Source organism: Podarcis bocagei, assembly GCF_964188305.1.
Source record: "Podarcis bocagei genome assembly, chromosome: 14".
Taxonomy (NCBI): Eukaryota; Metazoa; Chordata; class Lepidosauria; order Squamata; family Lacertidae; genus Podarcis; species Podarcis bocagei.
The window spans coordinates 43,288,616-43,315,532 of NC_138139.1; the positions used below are offsets into that span (position 1 = coordinate 43,288,616).

Below are 26,917 nucleotides of genomic sequence, written 5' to 3' on the forward strand. Positions count from 1 at the left end.
TGGTCTGGAAAGCCTCACTTAGTCTCTGGACTGAAATTCCTCACCCCTGATCTAGACGAACTGGCAGCATAACTCTTATCCCAAGGATATTAGACAGGAGTCTTTGCTAGCCCATCCTGGGGGACTGGACTTAGGACCCTCTGCAAGCAGATAAAATAATTTGCCACGGGCTGGTTCACAGGTGTACTGGAGTGGGAGAGGATGGCCACCCAGCCGCCAGCGGTCACAAACGCATTTGTTACTTTTAATGAAATGTTGGCAACAACAACACTGATTTAATACCAAGACTTCACCTTAGCATCTTCCTGGCAGAGATAAGAAAGACACAGGACTCCTGGCATGGGCGGTCATAATTTTCCTCTTCTCCCATGCCTACCACAGCAGGGTTTTGTATGTGTACAACGCTTCCTGGAATAGTTGAGCAGTCATTCTCCCCCCACACCCCCACTCCCTGATAATCCTTGCAATCATTTCTCATTTGGGCAGTCAGAAAATGCAGGGAGTGTGGAGAGATATGATTGTGCCATAAACTATTAGGTTTCCCAGTTGACAGGTGAGAAATGTCCCCCCCCCCGACTAGATGAAAGCAGTTCTTAATATTGCTTGTATGTTTAGTCGGAATCCTCTTTCTTGTAACTTGAAGCCATTGGTTCAGGACCTGGCCTCCAGAGCAGGAGAAAACAAGCTTCCTCCAACTTCCATGCGACAGCCCTCTGGCTTGGTAAAAGGCGGCTTCAAGGTGTTCATATGCCTTCATGTATTGAGTGCACCATTTGAAGGGCTCTCAGAGGACAGCCCTTAACTGGAGGACTGTGGTCCAAGTCTGGATTAAAGATAGATAACTCATTGACGTTGCTCATCAACAGGGAACAGGATGAGTGGGCATGCAAGTCTCCTTGACACAGCCAGCCCCACTATGATTAAATGTATTGGATTTCTATTTAAATTGGAGTAATGATTTTTAAAATGGCACCTACACATTAAAAAATAAACTATGCAAACTTTATGCAAATCTGCACCCTCCTTTCAGCCTCGTTTCTTTTTCTTCTTCTTTTTTTTTGCCCTACCATTAGGCAGAGTGGAGCAGCTGCCCCAGGCAGCATCATTGGCACCCTACCTATAAAAGGAAGCATTTGGTCCATAACCATGGGGCAGCGGGCAATAGGACTCTGGCTGGCTCAGATCTAACTCTGGATTTTCAGCTTTTACTTAAAGCAACAACAAAGCACGAAAGCATGCATCTTCCAAATTATTTACAGTATAAAACCTGCTCCCACCTCCTAAGATTCTGGAATCACTCAGTCACCAGAGCCTCGTTTTTGGATGCCATTACGTTGAATCTAATATTATTCAGATGTAATAGCATTAAATAAACTCCCGCCATATCAGATTACCTGTATTTCACCCTCTGTAAGTTTAGGCCCCCACACTGCTAACATTTCTGGCTGCAGGCTTGAAGAGGCTGCTAGCAGGTGGGTCAAAGTTGTTTCTCACCTTCAACCTTAACAGATATAAGAAGGGACCTGCTGGATCAGACCAGGGGCCAATCTGGTCCAACATCCTGCTCCCAAAGTGGCCAGTCATGTGCCACCAAACAAAGGGAAATAGCTGTCTTTCACTGTTGTTTCCCAGAGACTAGGGAAACATCTTTGTACCTCTGCTGAGTTCGCCCCTCTTCTCTACTGTAACCTTCCCTGAATCTGTATCTCTCCTGAATCCTGCCTACTGCCTGCTGTCCCCTGTTAGGTGCCCTTTATATTTCCAATCCTCACTGACTCCTCAGCCTCCCAATCCTATTACACCACCAACAACATCCTGGTTTGCACCCTGCAACATGCCTATTAGACAATAGCCCTTTACCATTTTTGCTTGGGGAGGGGAAATGCACTTGAACTTCTTATTGCATCACAAAAAGGAGAACTTGCAATTACCCTTGTGATGCTTAGCGAAAGGTCTGGGATATCATCCGTTCCAGACTGCATTGCAGCGATAATTTTAAGAGTGCCAATTACAGCAAATCAGAGCGAGCAATGGAAAGGTCCCAGTACCTGCACTTGTAAGATGCAAATTAAATCCATTTATTGTTTTAAGTGCAAAGGCAAAAGGCAAAATTTCTTTAAACGTAGAGTTGCACAACCCTGTGTAAGTTTTCCACCATTCTGAAGGAAGGACGTGGTCAGGGTGAAATGGGTTTTGATTGGTGCTTAGGGTTGCCATAAGTCCAGAATTTCCCTGACATAGCTGGAATACTGCAGTTGGAAGCAGTGCCCAGGTGGAAATCGCTGAAATGTCAGTGAAAATCCGGACATATGGCAACCAATGTCTGATGTCTAGATTTTGGCGAATTCCCTTAAAAATAGCTTAAAAACGTCAAAAAGCTCAACAAAAAAAGAAAGAAAGAAATAAGCTCAACAACTTTTGTGTTTGGATTGGTGCTTGTAGAAAAGGTCTGTTAAACTTTTAGAGGCAAACCAACACGAATAAAACAGGTGCATTGAGAAAAACCCTCCTTGTGTTCTTCCATGTTTCAGAATCTCTTGACAAATGGGAGCGGTTGACTGTGGCAGATGCGCTGGAACCCGTCCAGTTTGAAGACGGAGAAAAGATAGTTGTTCAGGGAGAGCCAGGAGATGACTTTTTCATCATCACAGAGGTAAGCCTGGCTTTCTAACCCGGCACAATTCACGAAAGTGTTTATAACTACCAAGTGACTGCGTTGCATCAGCTCTGTTAACTGGGACCGCGGGTAAGATTCCAAGCTCAGAACTGCAAGGAGGCCTTGTGCAAGCGAACATTAGAGTATGTGAGCCGGTTTTGCAAACTGAGCGCATGGATCGATGTGCTGTGGATAAAAGCAAAAGCAACTGTTTTGCAAACAATTCTAGGTGCAGATTCAACTGGTGTTGTGTGTGTTGGCACCCGTCAGTCTTGGGAGACAGTGGAGGAGCCCGCCTCTGGGGGTGAAGTCAAACTGTTGGGAGTTTGCAGGAACTGCTGTGGCTGTAGAGACCAACACGAGAGAGACATGTTTTGTTGCAGCCGGGGCAGATGAAGGCGTCCGGTTGTGCTGATGCAGATGCATCATGGTGTGCGCTCCTTTCAGTGGTCATTCCTCCTCTGGTCACTGCCATGGATGCAAAACCTGACTTTCTGTCTTTCTACTTCCTTGGGGTGTATGCTTCCATTGGGAGTCTTGAGTGAGTTCATTTTGTCTAAACGTTTTGCATACTGCCCTTTGCCAGTAGGCCCTAGAGCAATTTACATCCATAAAAACATGAAACAGTACAATGGGGGGGGAATGCATCAAAATGAAAAGAATTCCATAACTCCAACACACAGGGAAGAAAGGGGGGGATGCAGCCTTAAAATATTCTCCAGGTCTATAAAAGCCCAACTTTAAACAACCAGGAATTCTTCACCTTACCCCTCCTCCAAAAGCCTGCCCATAGAGATGCCGACCTGTTTTCTAGAATACAATGGAACCTCAGTTTTTGAGCATCTCTGGAGCTGAACGATTCAGAACTCGAATGCAAAAACCCGGAAGTGAATACTTCCGTTTTCAGAAGTCAAACGGCTTCCTAGGCGTGTTTCTCCATTTTCTCAGTGGAATTTGCCAACTGCCCATCGCTCCTCGGTTGTCGAACGTTTTGGAAGTCAAACGGTATTCCGGAACAGATTATGTTTGACAACCAAGGTAGCAATGTAGAATAATGCAGAGGGGTTAGTTGTTGCCTTCCCACTGGAGAAAAGGCCTCATCAGGTGCCCAGACATGCCCATTCGCTGTGCCAGCCTTGACGGGCAGCAAAGGAGGACACAAACCCAAATGGTTGCTCCTTTACTCCTCTGCCCAACCTGCCTTTTGTGTGTTGCCTGTTCACATGGAGGTGATCCGTATTTTTCTGCATTAGCTCTGTAAGAGTGACACATTCATGGCCTAAATAATGCTGCAAACTTGTATTTTTACCCCCTTTTGAGCTGTTGCAGCTCCCCCTGCAAAGAATCCTGGGAACTGTGTTGTGCTGACGATGCTCTATGGCTGCATTCACACGGCAGTTCATTCCGTTTCCATGCCCTTCCCCCCCAACTGTTAAGTTCTGCATTACGTTTGAGCTTTCGCACAACGTAGAAGCCACTTCTGGAACAACCATGGAATACAGTGCTCATTTCCATGCTATTTGCTTCCAGAAAAAACCCATTTGCAAATAATATGGGAATCAGTGCTGTACTTGTGCTATTATCACACTATTGCTCCAGAAGACCGCCTCTCCTGGTATGTCCCACAGAGGAACTTACAAACAAAAACATATTGAAGGTCCCAGGCCACAGAGAGGTTAGGCTGGCCTCAACCAGAGCCAGGGCTTTTTCGGCTGTGGCTCCAATCTGGTGGAACACTCTGTCACAAGAGACTAGGGCCCTGCGGGACTTGACATCTTTCCGCAGGGCCTGCAAGACAGAGCTGTTCCACCAGGCCTTTGGCCAAGCACAGTCTGACCCCCTCCTTTGGCAATCTTCACAGAACTCTAGCCCAATGGTTGCCATCAATTTGATTTGAATTAATTTTATAATGAATGATTTTAGAATGTTGTACTATTTTATTGTTGTTAGCTGCCCTGAGCCCAGCTTCGGCTGGGGAGGGCGGGACATAAATAATAATAATAATAATAATAATAATAATAATAATAATAATAATAATAATAATAATTATTATTATTATTATTAACATCATGTGAAAGCTCAGCTTTAATGTGGAAATTAAAAGTTAGGGAAGTGTTGTGAAACATGAATGCAGCCACTGAGAGGTACTTCGCAGCCCAATTACCACTCTTTCCCAGAACTGCAATTCCCAGAGAGAGAGAGAGAGAGAGAGAGAGAGAGAGAGAAAGTATATGAGTGTTAAACTGCTTCAGGTCTGTAGCATAGATTTACTCAGCAACTCTGCAGTCCTGAACTTTTGGTTCTCATCACAGTTTGGGGCCGCAATTTAAAACCTCGTTTCATGGGGATTTACAGCCATAACAGACCTGGAGAATTTAGCACTCTGCGCCGAAACAGCAGGGAGTTGCCTGCCTCCCACTTATCTCTATACCCGCCCCCCCTGCTGTTTCTAAGCGGTGTGCTGGGTTGAAACACAGGTGTGAGCTGTATCCGTGTGTAGGGTGTGTGTGTGCGTGTGTGTGTGTGTGTGTGTGTGTGAAGTCGGGGACTGAGAAAGAATTCCGATATAAGGGAGCACATCTATGCAATAATATTCATTTGGCTAAATTAATAATGTTGCATTTAGTTTTTCTGGATTGTATCCTGCCCAATTGTTGTTGTTTTCTTTGCATATTTTATTTCTTTGCTTTTCTGATAACATTCCAAACAAAGCATAAACAAAAACGATACAACAAAGAAAAATATTTCCTTTCAAAGATTTTAAATAATCGACAAAAAAATCAGAAAACATTAATTGGCTTCCTATCCTCTCTTTCCATAGTTCTGTTTAACCCCTCTTTTTCTCATGTTTTCTTAGTTCACCTCATCTATCACAACCACTTTTATATATTTTATTTATTTGTTACTCTGATGAAAATTTGCCATCCTGCTAGATAAATTGTTTCCTTTTAATACTTTCCCATATATTCTGTAAATAGTAGCCAGTTTTCTCTAAAGCTTTCATCGTTTCGGTTTCTTATTCTAGTGGTCGTCCCTGCTAACTCCGCATATTCTAACAGTTTAATATGCCAGTCTTTTTTTGTTGGCACTTTACCTCTTTTCCATATTCGTGCTAATAATACGTGGGCGGACGATTTTTATGCATTGTGGTGGGGGAATTGCAAAGTGATTAGTGAGTCAAAGAGATAGCGAGAAAGAAAGATTTTATTTTCATCTCCCAGCAGTATTCTTTTTTACCCCAACTAGACTGCCATAATAGTGTCTCTGTGGGGTGGCCCTGGGATATTGAGACATTTGTATCCTGGTTTATAGCTTCAAAAGCGGCTTACAAAATGCTCCGAAACTAAAAAAATCCCATTTGGATCTAAGTCAGGAACAAAAGTTACATGGTGTCCCAGACAGAAGCAGGATTATTTAGGCTTCCATCTTTATTCTTCTCCAGCAGCTTGCCACCTACCCCTGGACAAACCCCACATAGAATCGTAAAATTGTAGAGTTGGAAGGGGCTACCAGTGGTTTTCTAGTCCAACCCCCCTGCAATGCAGAAGTTCTACCCATAGCCATCCCTGGGTGGGCTTGAAGCATCAACCTTCTGGTTAACAGCCAGACCCACTCTCCCATTGCGCCACATTCTTCTGTCACATGAAGTATTATTGCCAGTAAGTGGATGTGGCATTTAGACAGGTGTAAAGGGAAGGTTCCCTCATTGCGAGAAGCAAAGCTACAGGGAACCTGGCAGAGGGCCTTCTTGGTAGTGGCACCCGCCCTGTGGAACGCCCTCCCATCAGATGTCAAAGAGAACAACAACTACCTGACATTCAGAAGACATCTGAAGGCAGCCCTGTTCAGGGAAGTTTTTAATGTGTGACATCTTAGTGTATTTTTGGTCTTTGTTGGAAGCCGCAAAGAGTGGCTGGGGAAACCCAGCCAGATGGGTGGGGTACAAATAATAAATTATTATTATTATTATTATTATTATTATTATTATTATTATTATTATTATTATTATTATTATTATTAAAACAAAGGTGCCAAAAGGTCACAGAACCCAGGAGGTGCATTGCCCATGAAATCTCAAACATATACAGCAGGTATGGGGAACCTTTTGACCTCTAGATGTTGACAAACTCCAACTCCCATCATCCCCAGCAAACAAGGCCAATGGTGAGGGCTGATGGGAGTTGTAGTTCAGGCACATCTGGATCCCCACATATGGCATACAAGATGACCAGTAATTGATGACAACACAGTCTTACTAGCTTTACTAGGATACCCCTCTCAAATTAATTGTCCTCTACATTCAGGAATTTTTCATCTTTCGCCCTAAAGCAATCACACATTACATTTCCCAAAATGGAGGGTTCCCCTTATATTAGGTGTGGGGGGTTCCATGCTGGCTCAGGATGATGGGACCTGGAGTCCCAAAACATCAGTGGGAGGGGATGGGTTTCCCCCTTCTCTGCCTTAGGTTGACTTGTGGTGAGGGGATTGGCTCATTCTTTGGGTCTGAGAGTCTTATTCAAGACAGGTGAAGTATTTCCCCCTGCTCTCCTGGGTTTCTGGATTCCTCATGGCCTGACACACACACACACTTATTCAACAGTGTGTGATCAAAATCACCTGTGTGCCCTACAAGTGCCTTTCTGCCATTCTCTCTCTCCGCTCTCATCCTGAAGCACCTGTCCTCAGCATCGCCAGTTAAAAGGATCAGGTGCAGTTTGGTTCAACATGCGGAAACATGTGTTTTCAAAGTGAAAATGCATACAAAAACGTGTATTTTAGAGGAAAAGGCACAGAAATAAAACATATTTTTTAGAGGAATCCATTCAGAATGCACATTTTAGGGGACTGTGCACCCAATTTAAATGCATAATTTAAATGGGATGGAACAAATTTCAGACTGAATGCATTCAAAACTGACACTGAACAAAATATACAGGTTGTTGTGTGCATCTCTATTGGACACTTGCTGCATATTGGGCTATGTAAACAAATCATCTGACCTTAGTATACGGAAGTTTCCTATGTCCCCAGTGTGTAACAGGTTTGCAGTTTGATCTGTGAAAACTAGTGAACAATGGCTGGGGGGGGGGTATTTTAAAAACCTCCTGTCAGTAGTTCTCACCTCCCCCTCCCTGTCTTCCTTCAGACATTTTTGAGATCTTGTTTCCCACCCTGCTTTTTCACACAACAACATCAGGCTTTCCCAGCCTGGGCAGATGTGGAATGCATCTGCTGGATTTTCAAGGTCATGGAATTATCCCATTTGAGATTCCTGGCACTGAGGTGCAGAACCTTAAGCGCCGTGCAATGCTTGTTGCCATAAAGAATTATATTTTGGCAAGTGAACCTCGTAACAGATGCACAGTCCCGAAAAAACAAAAAACAAATTTGCAGCCATATCATAAACTATCCCCACTGTGTGTGTGTGTACATAACACTCAGGAGATTTTTGCCTTTCTGATTTCATTGGTGTGTGTGCTTTTAAGGTATTTGTTTTCAAGAGTCAGGCTGTATATTTAGCTGGGTCTTGCTAGTTTTCCAGTTCAGCTATAAAACAACCCCATATATAATGTTAGTGAACAGTGGGTGGGACAGTGAGGTGGGACAGATTCAAACAGCCGATGTCTCCACCCTACCATAAAGCAATCTCCATCCTCCCTTCAGAGAAACAGCTGTCTGAAGAGCTGTTGTTCATGGACCCAACACATGTTGCTTTAGTTATGCAGGTCTGGTGTAGCGGCTATCACACAGGTGATTTCCCTCCCCAGTCCTTAGGAAATGGGAGCAGAAGTGGTCCCCTGCTTTGCATGCAGACGGTCACAGTTCTAGTCCCCAGCACGAACTGTTGAAAAGGATATTGATAAGCACAACTGGGACATATTTCTGCTTGAGATCCTGAAGCGGTCAGAGTAGACAGTTGTGAGTTTGGTTGGACACAGGAGTCTGGCTCAGAGTGAAGCATCTTCATGTCTTCTTCCCTCCACCTGGGGGAATTCCATGGCACTGAGAAAGGGAAGGGGTTGCCCTCAGCCTTGGCAGACGTCACAGGTTAAAAATGGAATCTTCTGCATGGTATCAGAACCAGTGCCGTCATCACAGAAATGCAGCCCAACCTGGTGCTCTCCAAATGTTGGCAAATTATCAGTCCTAGCCAGTGCTGCCAATGGCCAGGCACTTGGGTTGGGGAAGGCTAATATGCCGACGAAGTGGCAGAGTTAAGCAGGTAGGAGCCTCTTCTTCCTGGCTTCCAGTAAGCTCTGCGGGGCAAGTGGGTTGCAACCTGAGCCAACAGGAAGCAAAGCAGCACCTTTCTTCTAGATCAGTCTTTCTCAACCTGTGGGTCCCCAGATGTTGTTGAACTACAACTCCCATCACCCCTAGCTAGCAAGGCCAGAGCTCAGGGATGATGGGAGTTGTAGTCCAACAACATCTGGGGACCCACAGGTTGAGAACCGCTGTTCTAGATGCTATGGTCCCTGAGGGCAGGAACTGGTCCAGTCCTCAGTTCTAATAATGTCCCTGAGCAAACCCCTTTACATTGGGCCACATAAGTGGACCTCCTCTCCCTGTACAAACCTGCCCATTTATTTGGGTCATCATTACATTTAATTCCCCCCACCCACCCCAAGGAAATAAAACCAAAAGCATACTAAGCAAGTCTATTGATTTAAACATTATTCAGATTGAGTCCTACAGCTTCCCACAAAATAAACCCATATAATCAAATAGAATGTTCCTTTTTCCTCATTCCTTAAACTTCCGCTAGATTCCCAGAAGTACCTTTTATCGCATGTGAAAGACCACATAAAGCACAAAAATGATCACGTAAGGAAACTTCAGGGAAATGGGATAAAGTGTTGTGGGAATGCAGCCTCGTTGAATTTACTATCTGTTTCTTGTTATAATAACTTAGGGACATAGGAAGCTGGCTTATAACATGTCCTGCCCAATATTGTATGCTGTGACTGGCACCAGCTCCAGGACAGAAAGAGTCTCTCTCATCACTCGCCTCCTGATGGAAGTGCCAGGGACTGAACACAAGACCTTTTACTTGCAAAAAATGTGCCGTACCACTGAGCCGCAGCCTTTTTGAAAGTGTGTGTTGCTATTACACAGCAAGTGTATTGAGCATATTTGATGGAATTGCAGGTAGGAAATTCTAAGGCCACATTCACACCATACCTTACAGTGGTATCAGTGCTTTCAAACTGCCATGCCCCCCCCCAAAAGGACTCTGGGAGCTGTGGTTTGTTACCACAGGGGGGTTGAGACCCCCTGTTCCCCTCCCAGAGCTACATTTCCCAGAGTGCTTTAGCAGTCAATCCATCTTCCTAGGGAACTCTGGGAATTGTAGCTCTGTGAAGGGAACAGGGGCTCTCCTAACAACTCTCAGCACAAGCAACAGCTCCCAGAATCCTTTGGGGGAAGCCAGGACTGTTTAAAGTGGTATCGGTGCTATAAATATATGGTGTGAGGCCTTAGACAGGAACCAAGAACCTGTGGCCCACCAGATGTTGCAGAACTACACCTCCCTTTGTCCATGACAATTGGACATGCTGACTGGAACAACATCTGGAGGGCGAAAGCTTCCCCGTCCCTGTTCTAGGTCAATCAAGACTTGACTGGAAGGAGGGGATGACAGCACAAGGAAGGGAGTGCTGGAGAACTTAAACCCTCTGAACTCTGAGCAAGTAGCCGCACGTCACAATGTCTCCCAGCCAGGGGTGCCAACTTGAATAAAATATTGTGTGGGCCCAGGTAAGTCCAGCCCCGCATAACCGATCACATGATGCAGTGCACACACACCATTTGAAGGGGAATGCTCATCAATTTTGCGGGGGCTCGGCCACCACAAATATTTTATTGTGGGGGCCCCTAGGAGTTGGTTCTTGTGCTCCCAGCTTCCTGCTCTCTTGTATTTTTTAAGGCTAAGGTGTCGAGCTGGCCTCGTGGGATGCAGACGGTTCTTCAGAGTGGGAGTTGTTCTCAGGAACTCCAACCTGAGCCTCTCCCAAGGCTAGCTTTAGTAGCACAGCATCAAGGAGGGAGCTGGACTGATTCAGCTGCCCGAGAATGCCGTAGTCCACAGCTGTGGCAGCCCATCCTGGCTTCTTCAGCTCCCACGCTTCCCCCGTATCAGATCCTTTGGCTCTAGTTCTCGTCAGCAAGCACCATATATGGTCTGGAGTTATGTCATGGAACTCCTCTCGGTATGCTGAGAGAGCTGCCCCTCCCTCCCCTCCCCAACCCCCTGATATCGGTTGCATGTTGAGAACTTCATGCTGGATTAGCAGTTGGGCTAAGTGCCATCTTGTTGATGGGAAACCATTCAAGCAACGTTAGGGAGATGGAGGAGGGTGCAATTAAAAAGGAAGCAAGGGGACGATGCCAGATTAGTTCATGTAATTTATAGAGACCCAGTTTTCCACTGAGTTAAAGGAGCCAAAGACCCTTAGAGCATCTCAACCAATGGCAGCCTGAGTGCTTTCTGCCTGCTAAGCTCCTCTGCAACATTAAACTAATCCAATTCAGTTAATCCAGTCTAATCCCAGCCTGGTGCCCCCTATATATTTTGGAGTCCAGCTTCCATCACCCCTGACCACTGACCTTGCTTCCTGCAGCTAATGGGAATTGTAGTGCAAAATCATTGGAGGGCACCAAGTTGGAAACGGCTGAGCAAAGCCATCAAAGGTTTTCCATGCTCGCCATCACAACATTCACATCAGATAGGAATTCTGACATTGATTTTGGTGCGTTGTGGATGCTGGCAACCATTTCCCTCTACTTAAATTGCAGGCCATGGGTAAAATGTCTGGAGCTCTGAAGTGCTGAGTAATTGCGCCATTTAACTTTCTAATTGATTGCAGTGATTAATATATCTAATCCTTAAATGAGAACAGGTGCAGATTTTTAAGTGCAGGTTTATTTGTTTCTCTTTCTGCCCCATGGCTGAAGGTGGCTTAACAGAAAATAAATCTAATAAAAATAAAGTACCCAACAGAAAAATAAGAAATGTAACTAAAATTCCTATTATTATTATTATTATTATTATTATTATTATTATTATTATTATTATTATTATTATTATTATTATCATCCCTGGGTGTACCTGCTGAACACACAAACACCCCATGGTCTCAACCTGGCGCATAGGACCAGCATCTCTTAGCTTCATCAGATGAAGACCTTCTGAGCATCCCACCCCCAAAACTCTTTCACTGCCATCTTGGAAACAACATCATTTTTATCAGAGCAGCTGATGGAGGCAGAAGCCAGAACATTTTACCACATAAAGAAAAAATAATAACACTCTGCTTCATAAATCACAGTAACATGCATATTATTTTAGTGATTTACCAAATCCAGGCTTGAGTGAGGTTCATGTGAGGGCCAGTGAGTGAGTGAGAGCCAGTGTGGTGTAGTGGTTAAGAACGGTGGACTCGTAATCTGGTGAATCGGGTTCGCGTCTCCACTCCTCCACATGCAGCTGCTGGGTGACCTTGGGCTAGTCACACTTCTCTGAAGTCTCTCAGCCCCACTCACCTCACAGAGTGTTTGTTGTGGGGGAGGAAGGGAAAGGAGAATGTTAGCCGCTTTGAGACTCCTTAGGGTAGTGATAAAGCGGGATATCAAATCCAAACTCTTCTTCTTCATCATCATGGCATCCATTTGTCTTGGGAGACAATGAAGGAGTTCACCTTTGGGGTTACAGCGCCTGCTGTAGAGAACGACAAGGGAGAGACTTGTTTTGTTGCAGCTGGGGCAGATGAAGGTGTTCAGCTCCAGAATGCCTCAGATTTATATATATATATATATTGTTGCTGTTGCATGTTGGTTTTGCTTGCCTCTTGGCCTGGATGCTTCATGTTGCCTTACAGCCTGCTCAGTTAATAACCTCTGCTTAGAATGATAATGCAAGCTGATCCGCTACTGCTGATTTGTGTGGCCAACACTGGAAGGAACGAAGGAATGGTGTGCGCTCTCAACTGCTTGCCATCTTAACCTGAGAGGGACCCCTTTGGCTCGAACACACACAAACAGAGCCAGGCCGGGCGTGAGAACCTCTGGGTAAATGTCTTCTGTCGGGATGAATGGAGCCAAAGGCCCACCTTAGGCACACTTTGCTATCAGGCCTGGTAATCTCTTGCAGAAACACAGCCTGATTAATTAGTAACAAGGACTGGGAAGGCTGTCCAGAAGGAGCAACAAAGGCTGCGCTGCAAATCCTCCACGGTCACCCATGTTTTGAGTCGGCTGTGGCAGCGATCTCCTCTCAGCTTCCTTTCCCCCCTCCCCTAGTTCCCAGTGATCCGTGCAGTCATCCTTTTGTTCAATACAAACAAACTAAGGCAGCAGTGCCAACTCCACTCACCTGGGAGGAGGTCTCTTTCAGTTCATTAGGCCCTAGAGGAGCTCCGCCCTTGTGTCCAGCACGTCCTACTCACGAATGGACCCACAGAAATGAATAAGCGCATACCGTCCAACATTTCTCCAATGGAAATAGGGGCATCCGCAGGAAAAGCGGGACATTCTGGGATCAAATCAGAAACCGGGACAGCTTCTGTAAATCCGGGACTGTCACTGGAAAATAGGGACACATGGAAGGTCTGCAGGCATTAGGCATGCCTATTAATTTGTGCCTATTAATTAGGCTTATTGATTTCAGTGGGTCTGCTCTGAGTAGAACTTTGTTGGATACAGCTCATGGTTGGAATTGTGTTAGTTGTTGTTGTTGTTGTTACACCCCACCCATCTGGCTGGGTTTCCCCAGCCACTCTGCATGGCTTACAGCATATATAAAACATAGTAAAACATCAAACATCATCTCTGACCACTGGTCCTGCTAGCTAGGAATGATGGGAGTTGTAGTCCAAAAACAGCTGGAGACCCAAGTTTGAGAAACCTTGTTTTGGAATAAAAGAAACTAAAGTGAATATAAATTAAAAGGATTTCAGAAGCATACATGGGCTGTACTGCCCAATTGGAGCAGGGGGTGGAAACCATGTCCACCATGGGCAAGTCAATGTGAGAGGTAACTGGAACATGGAAAAAAGTTTTAGCAATAGGTAAAGGGGGCAAAAAGATGATGGAACCAAAGGGATGGGATTTGATGAGTTCATGAACGCATGAAAACATTCTCCTCCACATCATATGTGGTTCGGTGGTCTGCAAAACCTGACTGATCCCTACCTTTCCCAGCCTTGCAACATAAAAAGAATCCACAAACGCCCCGAAGAATGTCAACCTCAAGCTTCTTTTTAAGTACTCAAAGCTTCTCTTTTGCATGCTCAACATGTAGCACAACAAATCAGTAAGGCTGGCTTTTAAATTCACATCTGGGATGACAGCTTCCTCCAAGCAGTTCAGCCTCATCCAGATGTAATCTAAAACATGTGATTCATAAACCCCTTAAAATTGAGGTTTACGCTGGAAATGCCGATACGTTCTTAACTATGCTGGGAGCTAACAGTTCCCACCACAGGCTCCTTTGATATCTAGAAGGGGAAAGGTGATGTATTCGGGTGTGTAAATCTAGTGTGCATTCACTTCCGACAAGTGTCACATCTTACAGATCACTTGGGCTTCAGAAAGTTTTGAGAACGTCAAGTTTTCTTGGCGCTTCCCCTTTTATGGATGGTGCAGCTAGGACATCCTGCTTGCTCCTCTTCCTGGACTGAACCCAGTTAGCTGGTGTCACTGAAAGGCAAATTAAACGTCGTTGTGGCATACGTGGGCTTCTGTTCCCTGTTCACGCACGAAGCAGGAACATCTACAGATGTTGCAAGCATTCAGGCAGTAGTGCCCACAAAAGCTGACCATTGCTGTCAATCACAGCCCCTTAATTTGCGGTGTGTGTGTGTGTGTGTGTGTGTGTGTGTGTGTGTGTGTGTGTGATCAATGCATTTTTCTCCTTAGCGCAGCTTCCTTACTATGGTAAACAACTCTCTTGAGATTTGAGAATGCTAATGGAGGCTGGGATACTCTCTTGAATATTGCCAGTATACATGTCGATTAAATATTCAAAAATGCATTTGAGATATCCCTATGTAGTCAAAGCTTCAGACAGACAGACATACAGACAGACAGACACACACACACACACACACACACACAGAGAGAGAGAAACCTCCTGTTTTCAATGGTGTTGATCCATCCCGTCTTTTAGAGACTGCCCAAAGGCAATGGTCAGAAGCAGAGCCCCTCCCTCCAATCCTTTCTTCAAGGTTAAGGATGTAAGAAGGCACTGTTTTTCATTCCGTCCTGCGTACTTCACTGTTTTCATTCCGCTGCAGTTTCATCATCCACCAAATACTGTTATCTGTCTCATTGTCTGCTGTGGCAAAATAATGTAACTTGCATGATTTACAGAGTTAATTATATAGAACAGTGCCTTTTTTCTAAAAAAAAAAAATGTTTAGGGGTATTCTCATTTTGACTCAAGAAAATCACAATTTTATGGTTGAAATAAAGGAAAATAAATACAGTAAATGGACAAAAGTACAAAGATTCACAAAATGTTTAGGGGATATGTGTACCCCTGCGTACTCAACAGAAAAAAAGGACTGATATAGAGTATGCAAATCACATTTTCATTACATTTCCCCACCACATTTATTTCACTGCAAAGGAAATACAATGCAAATGGGTGCAGGAGGGGAAGAAATGTAGTCAGTTTGTGGACTCAAAGCTACAACAAGGGCAAATGCAAACTGCATTCACTAGACTAATCTAGTGGGCATGCGATAGACAAGCAAACATCGGCAATTTCCACTCCCATTTCTGTTTTTATCAGAATCCTGCAACATCCCTATGCAAGATATCACGGAAATGGCTTCTTGAAAATGATGTTAAGTGGAGTAACGCCCTGGCTATTGGGATGGATTAAACCGAGCTTTCCTTTGTGGAGGACTTTTCAGCCATGTTTCCAGTAAAAAGGAGCTTCGTGGAGATCTGGACATTAATTAATATGGTGTTTCTGCAGGCAATAGCAAACCTTTGTTGAATTCTCCCTACTTTCTGTATAGTAATCCTTATCCATGGACAGTAACCCTGACCTTGCCAGTGGCAGCCAATGGAATGGAGCAGGGCAGAGGTCAGTTTTCCCAGGACCAACTAGTAGCTGAGAGCATTTGCTTTGGGGTCCTGGGCACAATCTCTGGCATCTCCAGATAGGAGCTTTCCCTGCCTGAAAACCTGGAGAAGCCACTGCCAGTCAGTATAGACAACAGATGGACCAATGACCTGACTCAGTTTTAAGACCACTTCCCATCTTGTGGTCAGTTGTTCATTCATTCTTTCCTTGTGAATCTGCCGGTGCACTTGGCTCATCAAGGGAAATTTTGCTGTATGCCCCTGCTGCTGTCTGAAGGGTGCTGGGTGGAAACCAGATAAAGGGTTTTCTCAGTTACTCTTGTCTAGGTTGTGGAATGCCCTCCCCAGAGAGACCTGCCCAGCCTCTCAGCGGCTTGCCTTTCACTGAACAGCAAAGATGTGGCTTTGTTTACCAACCGCTTGGGCTGGGGCAAATGAAGTTCAGTACCTTTCCTGCAAATTTTGTATTCTCAGATTTTAGTTGTGCTCTGCTGTTGTTGTTGTTTGCAAATTTGGCTGTGTGTTTTTCTTTTTCCGATTAGTTTTAATACTGAAGGGTGTTGCTGCAGGCCACATCAAGGGTATCTGGATGGAAAGATAGGGTAACAATGCTTCTGTCAAAAAATAAATGTCATGGAGGGCTTTAACTCGCCAGCAAGGCAGTTTCTGATGACAGATCTACATATATCATTGTGTCCAGCTATGCTCTTTGTGGAACTATTTTATTGGGTTCATTATCATCACCCAAATGCCCACTTGTTAAGCCAAAGGCAAGTATTGAGAGCTATATAGTTGCTGTTGCTGGACAGAATCATCTCTGTCCACTTTTAAATGACGCCGAGTCTCATTTCCACCCTAATAGCTGTGCAACACCCATTCAGCCAGACGTGGCTGAATTCTAAGGATTGTGTCCAAATGATTAATTCCACCCCCACCAGAAACACAGGGAGCTACCTTATACTGAGTCAGACCACTGGTCCATAGGGATGGGCACATACTTGTTTAACCCTGCACGGATAGCTCAGTTGGTAAGAGGGTGGTCTGATAATGCCCAGGTTGCAGGTTTGAAACCTGTGGGATGGCTGCATATTCCTGCACTGCAGGGAGTTGGAATAAATGTTCCTAAGGGTCCCTTCCAACTGTTCTATGACTTCACCAGCATTTTAGTGCAAATTTCTCCTGATATACTTGCTTTGTGTGCGATTTTCTTTGTATGTTATTGTCACTGTTACATGCATGTTCACAATTTATCCCATTACAGTGGTACCTCTACTGACGTTCACCTCCGGTTACGTATCCTTCGGAATACGTGCGCAGCAAACCCGGAAGTATTTTTTCGGGTTTTGTTGCACGCACATGCACAGAAGTGCTCTACGTGCTGCACGTATGCACAGAAGCGGCATGTCCGAATACACACACACTTTGGGATCCAACCAGAGCTCCGGAATGGATTCCGTGTGCAACCGGGGGTACCAATATATATGCATTCTTGTACACATCCCTTGGCTGTAGAACTGCACGGGAAAATCCAGAGACGCGTGTATTGTAAAAGGTGGGCTGCCTTTTGGCTTGCGTATTGTTTGTGCCAACTTTGCCTTGAAATGTGATCGGAATCAATTTTCTCCTCTGCCCTTGCTGGTGTGTCCAGCTCAACGTTGTGTATCCAGAGTTTCAGAAAGGAGGCGCTCCTACTGGGAGGTCCCAGGTTATGGCACCTGGGACCTTCTGCATGCAAAGTACATGCTCTGCCACTGAGCTATGACTCTTCCCCGAAGGACAACATATTCAGAAATGTCTCCTTTTCATTCTTGCTCAGGCACCGCTGCCTTAACCTACTGTAGCTGCTGCCCCAGCCACCAACCTTAACATCCTTTGAAAGGCTTTAGTTATGATGCCTGTCTATGGTTCCTGCTGCACCCCCTCCGCTCAGTCCGCGTGCATTGCTGTCTGCCGGATATTTTCACAGGGTAGCAGGTGGTGGTGGGAGTAACCCGACCATCATACAATATTATTGGCTTAAAACAGTTTTCTCCAGAAAGGCATTTGGGGATGGGTTACCGGAGCTAGGGCTGTTCTGCTCTGCCTCCACCTTTCAAATCCTACCCACCCAACTCCCCGTCTCTCTCTCTCTCTCTCTTTAAAATCTTATCTCCTCTTCCTTCTTTCCTTTATTTGCATTCAATCCTGCTGACTTGGTAGGAGGCGGCAATTCTGCAACGTCTCTGCTCTGAACATGGTAGCTGCTAAGGTCAATTCCAAATATGAAGAGCTGATGAATAGGCCATTATCGAGCTGCTTTATATGTTGACTCAGTGGACATTTCCTGGCTTCGGAGAGAAAGCAAAAGAGAATGGCGAGCTTTGTCGAGTGGAGGAATCTTTAAAATGCAACATTTCTCTCCCCCCCCTCACCCCAGTCTCTTCTCCCCCTTTTGCAACTTTTATGGCTTTGTCCGCTGGCATGTCTGAAGGAGGAAAACAGAGCCTGCTTGGCTCTGCGCCACACTGCTTGGCACAGAAAGATCTGGTGTCAGGGTGCATGTTAATTCTGCAGTTTTCCCACAGACACTGGTGGTTTTATTTTTTCATGGGCAAAGTGTCCTTCAGGTGATTCTTTCTGGGTTGACACCTGAATGCTGCTTTCAGAGCTGATGCACTTAAATAGGGTGACAGATCCCCTCTTTCGTAGTTGTGGCTCTATCTCTCACTTGGGGTTCTCTCATTCTCTCGCCATGGTAGCATTGCAAGTAGGGCTGCAAGACTGAATTGATTTGATCTGTAGATTAATCAGTGTGGTTGAGAGAATTAAAGAAACGCCTGTTTCTTTCTGGAGTGTGTGTGTGTGGTAATGAGAAAGAAAATATTAAAAGTTGGCTTTTCCCTCCGAATAGCAAGCGTTTGTTGTTTTTTATTAAGCACAAAGTTCCTTGGGATCACTTTTTCACCCTCAGGACTGGGATGTTCCCTGATAGCTTGAAATAGGTGGGCATAACTAACTTAGATCAATTAATTCTAATAGGTCTACTCTGAGTAGAACTTAGTTAGATACAACCCTATGGCAACTGGTGACATGCTCTGTATGTCAATGGTGAGTAGTTTACAAGAGCAATGATAATAATGTGTTGGTTTTAAAATAATAATAATAATCCTGAATAGGGTAACTGTGCACCTAAAGGACCAGGTGCACAGCCTGGGAGTCATTTTGGACTCACAGCTGTCCATGGAAGCGCAGGTCAATTCTGTGTCCAGGGCAGCTGTCTACCAGCTACACCTGGTATACCGGCTGAGACCCTGCCTGCCTGTGCACTGTCTCGCCAGGGTATTACATGCCCTGGTTGTCTCCAGCTTGGACTACTGCAATGCTCTCTATGTGGGGCTACCTTTGAAGGTGACTCGGAAACTACAACTAATCTAGAAAGCGGCTGCCAAATTGGTGACTGGGAGCAGCTGCTATGACCATATAGCACCAGTCTTAAAAGACCTACATTGGCTCCCGGTACATTTCTGAGCAATATGATGATGATGATGACGACGATAATAACCACTATGTTTTAGAGTAGGGGTGGGGGACCTTGGGTCTAAGCACCAAGCCTCTCTCTCTCTGGCCCTCAAAACCACACCCCTCACTTGCCCTGCTTCACAATCCAAGTGCTTTTGCATGGCTGGAATGTGTCCTTGAACTCAGATACAGTGGTACCTTGGGTTACAGACGCTTCAGGTTACATACACTTCAGGTTACAGACTCCGCTAACCCAGAAATAGTACCTTGGGTTAAGAACTTTGTTTCAGGATGAGAACAGAAATTGCACGGCGGCAGTGGGAGGCCCCATTAGCTAAAGTGGTGCCTCAGGTTAAGAACAGTTTCAGCTTAAGAACGGACGTCCGGAATGAATTAAGTTCTTAATCCAAGGTACCACTGTAATGCCTCTTGCTTTCCTGGGCATTACAGTGGCCAGTGAGAGAGAGAGAGAGAGAGAGAGAGAGAGAGAGAGAGAGAGAGGCTGAATGTGTTACAAGCCAGCCCACTGTACAAAGGTGAAATCTGCATTTGCTGATCTGCCCACTTTTGCCTCTGGCCACGCCCACTTTCTTCCCTGGCCCTTCCCATCACTGGCACGTGGCCCCTGGATGATTGCCCACACAGCAGTGTGGCCCTCAAGTGAAAAAGAGCTCCCTGCCCTGATATACGCCTAGAAAGAAGCATAAGCAGGAGGAGAAGGAGGTCAGCTTGATCTTTTGGGGCACACACAGAAATAGCCACAGAAAGAGGGAGATGGAGGGATCCTTCTCAGAAGGACAATCCCTCATGACTAGCGTGCAGTAAAAACAACTAAGCCCAGGAGGCATTTCCGAGGGACCCATGAAAGGGCAGGGTTAAAGCCCAGACATGGCTCCACCCGCCTGCCCATTAATCACCAGGAAATTCCTCTTCCTTGATCTTTTCTCTATTCTTTCCAAATTAGACTTAGGGAGTGCTTTTTTTAGAATGCCTGAGTCATTGCAAAAGAGGGTGTATACCTTGACCGGTGGTGGACACAGCATCCGCGTGTGTTTTAATTACAATCAAATGTTTGTGCCAAGAAAAGCTGACTTCAGTGATTAGCGTGCCTTGTGTGAAGAGGTTCCTGCAGGTAGAGGGAAGGGAGGCGAAGTGTTTGCCTACTTCCTCCCTTACCCTGGAAATGCCGGTGGTGGAATCTGGGACCTTCTGCATGCAAAGCAGGTGTTTTACTACTGAGCTCATTTTAAGCACCTTAAAAAAACACACCACACACACACAACAGGGCTGCTGCCGATACCGCAAAGCAGAGCGGTGAGGAAACTCCATGCACCCAACCATCTCAATTTCTCCAAAGACCTACATTTCCATCCATACCTTTGCATTGACATGTGCAAATCTTTTAAGGACCAAGCAATGACCCCAGATAGAAGACCCCTAGATAGAAGTTAACAACAACAATTATTATTATTATTATTATTATTATTATTATTATTATTATTATTATTATTTATATGCCCCCCATCCAACTGGGTCGCTGCAACCACTCTGGGCGGCTCCCAACAAAATATTAAAAACACAGTAAAACATAAACCAACAACAACAACAATAACAACAACAACAATAATAATGTATTATTTATACCCTGCCCATCTGGTTGGGTTTCCCCAACCACCCCCAACCAATAAAAGATCAAACATTTAAAACTTCCCTGAACAGGGCTGCTTTCAGGTGTCTTCAAAAAGTCAAATAGTTGTTTATCTGTTTGACATCTGAAGGGAGGGTGTTCCACAGGGTGGGTGCCACTACCGAGAAGGCCCTCTGCCTGGTTCCCTGTAACCTTACTTCTCGCAGGGAGGGAACCTCCAGAAGGCCCTCAGAGCTGGACCTCAGTGTCCAGGCTGGGCAATGGAGGTGGAGACGCTCCTTCAAGTATACAGGGCCACGGCTGTTTAGGGCTTTAAATGTCAGCACCAACGCTTTGAATTGTGCTCGGAAATGTAGCCAGTGTAGATCTTTTAGGACCGGTGTTATAAAATAATTGTGTTCTAAAAATTCTAATGCTTGCCACCGCAATGCTGCTTATGACATGGGTTCAGTCTTTCGGGTTCAGTGCTGTTAGATATGTTTCTCTGTCCTTTCTGTAAGTTTCCCCCCGGGCACTGACAGGATATGGAGAGCCTTGGCACTCCTCTTCCAGTAGCCCATCATTCACAAAGCAGCATGTGGCTGTTTGGCACGAAATAATTTACAATTTTGTTAAGAAGTCACCAGCCCTTCCTGTTGCTTGGAAGCTGGTGTCTCCACAGATTGAGAAATGCTTGTTTCATCACATTAATGTCGAATTAATCTTCACGGACCAAGAAAAGAGCGAGTCAGTTGGTGGACATCACTCCAAGAGAGTGTTTGCTTTTGAAATGCAAATGTGAGGCCTGTCCAGGCAACCCTGATTCAGAAGGGGGTAATCATTATAACAGGCAAGAAGCCGGAGTAGGCATGCAAGGAAAGGCTGGTGAAATTGAACCGAAATTGCTTGAAATTACGCCGGTGTAGGGTTTAAATTAAAAACAGCTGCTCTGCCTTAAAACTGTTTTTTGGGGTTTTAAAAACATCACCTTGAGGTTGGGTTGAATCTCAGTCCATCTGCTGGAGTTATTAGTCTGTCTGCGTTTCCAAACTTGTAATTCCAGCAGTTGCGGCTTCAGTAACCACCTTAATTCAAACTAATAATGACCATGAGCCACAGTGTCAGTCAGTCAATTTCTGGTAAATTATCAAACACATGACCAAAGAGGATGAAAAAAAATACTTCTGTGCCGTAAATGTATTTTGCACTCGCGGGGTTTTGTCCAACTACAGCAGCAGGAGCCAAGAAGAGTTTCCATTGACTTCGCCGTGACTTGGATTGTGTTTTCGTTTGGCTCATGCTAAGTAGTAGCTGAGTTTGTTTTGTGTGAGTTTTCCCTTTTTCTTTTTGGTATACTATTCCACATTTTACACTAGTAAAATGTTCAGTAGTTTCTTTGCTAAGCCAAAATTCAGCAGCGGTGCTGTAATGGAGAAAGTAGCTGGAGCTGTTATAACCTGGTTCGTTCAGACTGGGCAGGTGGGCCATGTTAGCGACAGCTGTAGGGAGCTTCCCAACAGCACTCAAAGGAGTGGCAGTAGTTTATAGCATTTCATTAAACGAGCAGTTCCTTAAAAGAAAAAACTCCAGTTTGCCTCAATGGGAAAATAAGTTGTAGGAATGTGCATCAGTTGTCTCCGCCTAAGAGAAAAAGCATGCAATGGCTGTGTTCAAAACCAGATAACATTTATTGGAAAAACAGCGCACACGCATCAATCGATATAATTCATGCTTCTGATTTATTATAGAAACCGTAATTTAAAACATTATAGAATCCTAGCATTGTAGAGTTGGAAGGGACTCTGAGTGCCATCTAGACCAACCCTCTACAATGCAGGGACCTCAACTAGATCATGGATGGCAGATGGCCATCCAACCTCTGCTTAAAAACCTCCAAGGAAAGAGACTCCACCACCTTCCGAGGGAGTCTGTCCCACTGTCAAACAGCTCTCGCTGTCAGAAAGTTCTTCCTAATGTTTAGTCCGAATCTCATTTCTTGCAACCTGAATCCATTGGTTTGGGTTCTCCCCTCTGGAGCAGGAGAAAACTAGCTTGCTCCACCTTCCATGTGATAGCCCCTTAGATATTTGAAGATGGATTATCATATCTCCCCTTGGTCTCCTCTTTTCCAGGCTAGACACCCCCTACTCCTTCAACCCTTCCTCATCAGGCTTGGTTTCCAGACCCTTGATCATCTTGGTCTCCTTCCTCTGCACACGTTTCAGCTTGCCAAGATCCTTTTTAAATTGTGGTGCCCAGAATTGGACACATCATTGGCTATCATATCCTGTTTTCACAGGGGCCAGTCAGATGCCTGTGGGGGGAACCCACAAGCAGGATAACAGTACAACAGCACTCTCCCCAGTAACTGGTATTCAGAAGTATGGTGCCCCAGAAAGTGGAGATAGTGGACAGCCTTCTCCTCCATGAATCCAATCCTTTTCTAAAGCCATCCAAGTTGATGGGCATCACTGCCTCCTGTGAGATTGAGCGCCATGGTTTTAACTATGCACTGTGTGGAAAAGTACCGGCTTTTGTCTGTCCTGAATCTTAGTGTTCAGCTCCGTTGAATGTCCATAAATTCTAATGCAGGCATAGGCAAACTCGGCCCTCCAGATGTTTTGGGACTACAACTCCCATCATCCCTAGCTAACAAGGACCAGTGGTCAAGGGTGATGGGAATTGTAGTCCCAAAACATCTGGAGGGCCGAGTTTGCCTATGCCTGTCCTAATGTTAGGAGAGAGGGAGAAAAACTTTTGCATACTTTTACAAACTTCTATCGTGCCACCTCTTTCCTCAAACTAAAAAGTCCCATTGCTGCAACCTTTCCTGCTAGGAAGTCACTCCGCCCCCTTGCTAACTTTTGTTGCCCTTTGCTGAAACGTTTCCAACTCTGCAATATCCTTTTTGAGGTTAGGCAACCACGTCTGGAACAGAGGGAGGAACAATGACAGTCCTGGGGTCATTCCCCCTCATACTGGAAAGCAGAGAAGCACCTCAGAAGACTATCATCATGATCAGGTGGTTTTGTGGCAAGCAGGACTTCGTGACTGTGCAGGACTTTGTAAGCCTAAACTGTGTCCTGAGCTGCAGACCAGGAGTGTCTTAACTGGACTGCAAACTCCCTGGTTATGCTGGATGCCCACCTAGAAACAAGATGGCAAGCCTTTTTATCAGGACTTGGGCCAAAATGTGCAACCAGGAAAAGCAAAGGAAATGGGTTTCTCGGCACCTTTCCATCTGCAGTAAAGTATCAGCTTCTAACTCCTATGAATCAGGCTTTGCAACCAGGTCTTCCCAGCATTTGGTGCATGTTCCACCATTTCAAAATGAAGCATCATTTAGTGATTTGGTGGGTTTTGTTTCATAGGAGAGGGGGGGGGAACCCCTCATAACTTCAGAAGGGATGCAAGTTCATGGGCTGTTAATTTTCATTCATTTTTAATCTCCTAAATTATGACGCCATAAATAAGCTGTAAATTTTTGCGCAGCAAGTCACCGGGGCATCTGAAAGCCATTAGGAAATAACTGCGCTTTGCTGCAAACTGAGATGGTTTGCCATAAAGGAGTGTTTGGGGTGGTTGGCAGGGGGCAGGGGGAGGCGGACAGGTGCATGGGGCAGAGAGGGAGGGGAAGCAAGGATACTGGATGGGTGGCAAAGGCAGCCTGTTTTTAGGTCAGTGACTCCTGTTGTTTTTGCAATGCGATGCTCATATTTACTTGGAGGGGAGGAGAAAAGGCTCAATGATATCAGTTACTGGGAAGAGAGAGACCCTCCAGTGCTTTTTCAAAATTCCTGAGATCACCAAAGATTTATCATTTCAGTCCCCAAACATTTATTAGCCTGGAGGGCCAGCCTCTCTGCTCACGAGGTCAAACGCCCTTCTCAAACCTGAAGGTGAGATGTGAAATGTTGGGAGCTCATAGGACCTAAAGATAAAGCTGCAAAACTTTATGACTGACACAGTAAGTCTCAAGTGAGCAACGCAGGGAGGCCACGAGCCCTTGTGCACGTGACCAGTGTTTTCAATTCCAATACTGTAAAATTACCACTCAGAGGTCTATGAGATCCATATGCAAAGAAGGCATCAATTTTCGTTCTGCCCTGTATCCATCACACGCAGCGTTGTTTCCATTCTGCTGCAGTTCATCTTCTGCCCATAACTAAGCTATTCATCTTGGTGTCTGCTCTGTTGAAAATATTTATGAATTAATTGTGTAAATCACATAATTGCATTGTCATGCTATTCCACCCCAATGGGAAACAGAAGGCAAATGTGCTGGGCTAGAGGAGGCAAAATCAAGTACGTATGGTTTGTAGACTGAAAGCAACATTGGTGTTGTTGACATCCGTCTGTCTCGGGAGAAAATAGAGGAGTGTGCCTGTGTGTGTGTGTGTGAAATCAAACCATGAGATAGTTATAGCACCTGCTGTGGCTGTAGAGACCAAAATGGGAGAGACATGTTTTGTTGCAGCCAAGGCAGATTAAGCAACAACAGTAGTCTCAGCCTGAATCCTTGGTCTGGAAGCTTTATTTGTTAGGATAAGTGTAGTTAGCCAGTCTGTGAAGGCAAATTCAAAGTCTGTGGGGCTACAAGTTACGGGCACACATATATCTGTGAGGTTGTTAAATTTCAAGTGTGTAAAAATAGAAAAGGAAGAAAGCTAATAACCATTGTGGTCTTGTTAGGCAGAAAAATGCCTGAGTAGTGCCCATTAAGAATAAATTAGTGTCTATTTGTATCTCCCCAGGAGCCATTGTTCACTATAAATGAATAGCCTGTTGTTTCCATGGTTTCATTAGAAATCTATGTAATATATTAGAGTTGATTGAACAGTGTTAAGGTGCACTGATGTGCATTGAGTGAATCTTTCATGAACTAAATGGCCCCCACTGATTTAGAAACAACCATTGAAGGACTGACAACCCTGGTACAACCCATAGGACCTTGTTTTCCTTTCTATGTCCATATTCGTCCTCATCAAAGGGTTGTGAACCATTTAGGGTAGTCAGAAGAAGTTTTGGGGAAGCAGCATGGGTCTGGAAACATCAATATTTGTGCATCACCGAGTGACAACGGCTTACCGTTAGTGGGTTATGTTATCAGTGTTTCTACAACTGGTCTTCACATCCTTAGCGGACGGAATAACGAGGATTCATTGAGATGGAAGATCCTACAGGGTTTATCCTAAGTGTAAAATGGCATGGCTGTTGGTGATTAATTATGAGCATCCTGTCTTTTGCGCCCTGGAAAAGACCATATTTCCAGGAGGGTCACCCCTAGCAGTGCTCCAGGAAGCATTTGTGGAGCGCAGGGCTTTGCAGCAAGAGGTGAAATGATATAATCTGATCTCACATCTGCTTCCTGTTGTCTGGGTATCAGAGGCTTTCTTTGGTCTGCAATAGGCCCATTCTTGCTGGGCAGAGGCAGAAAATGTGACTGTTGAAAAAACAAGAATGGGGGGGTGGAATGTGTCTGGAATAGGCATTGCTCTCTGCTGCCAAACTGAGATATTTTGCTCCTTCTACATCTTCTTTTTTTAATATTGTGGAGGCTGGCCATCTCTGCCCTCCTGCAGCAGATTAGAGTCGCAGTATTCCTTGGATTCAGAAGGCAGACAGCAACTGGGTGGCAGAAGAGATTGCTCCAGAAAACTCTCCGCTATTGGGCTCTGATATGTGGAGGGAGAGCGAGGGGCTGTGGGGACACACTGCAAGCATCAGGTTTGAGACCAGACAGGGTGGTTTATTCTCTCTCTCTTTCCTTACAGAATGCAGGAGTGCAAATCTCTCCCTCCCTGCCTGCCTCCCTCCTTTCCTCTGCAATAAATCTTAGAAACTGAGACATGAAGGAGCTTTCTTTCCCAGATAGCACAGACAAAATTATTTGGCTGAGTAATGAGCGTTTGGCCACAATAAGGGAATTTTATTTTTTTCATAGCAACATGTGAAACCTTGTGCCAGTTCGGGCCACTTGGCCCATCTAAGCCTAGTATTGTCCACTCTGACTGGCAACAACCCTTCTGGGTTTCTAGCCG

General features: G+C 45.1%; 1 protein-coding gene and 1 long non-coding RNA gene across 6 annotated transcripts in view; both read left to right on the top strand.

Moving 5' to 3' along the window:
• LOC308573118 overlaps nucleotides 1-26,917 on the top strand; it is a 147,279-nt gene that overhangs the window by 115,214 nt on the left and 5,148 nt on the right. The gene's annotated exons all lie outside the window — the stretch shown is intronic.
• Nucleotides 1-26,917, top strand: part of PRKAR1B (protein kinase cAMP-dependent type I regulatory subunit beta) — a 109,338-nt gene that overhangs the window by 78,973 nt on the left and 3,448 nt on the right. For all 5 annotated transcript variants that reach the window (XM_081169669.1, XM_081169670.1, XM_081169672.1 and 2 more), the window contains one exon: nucleotides 2,532-2,653. In XM_081169669.1, coding sequence (XP_081025795.1) covers nucleotides 2,532-2,653 — 122 coding nt within the window. The remainder of the gene's footprint in view (nucleotides 1-2,531; nucleotides 2,654-26,917) is intronic.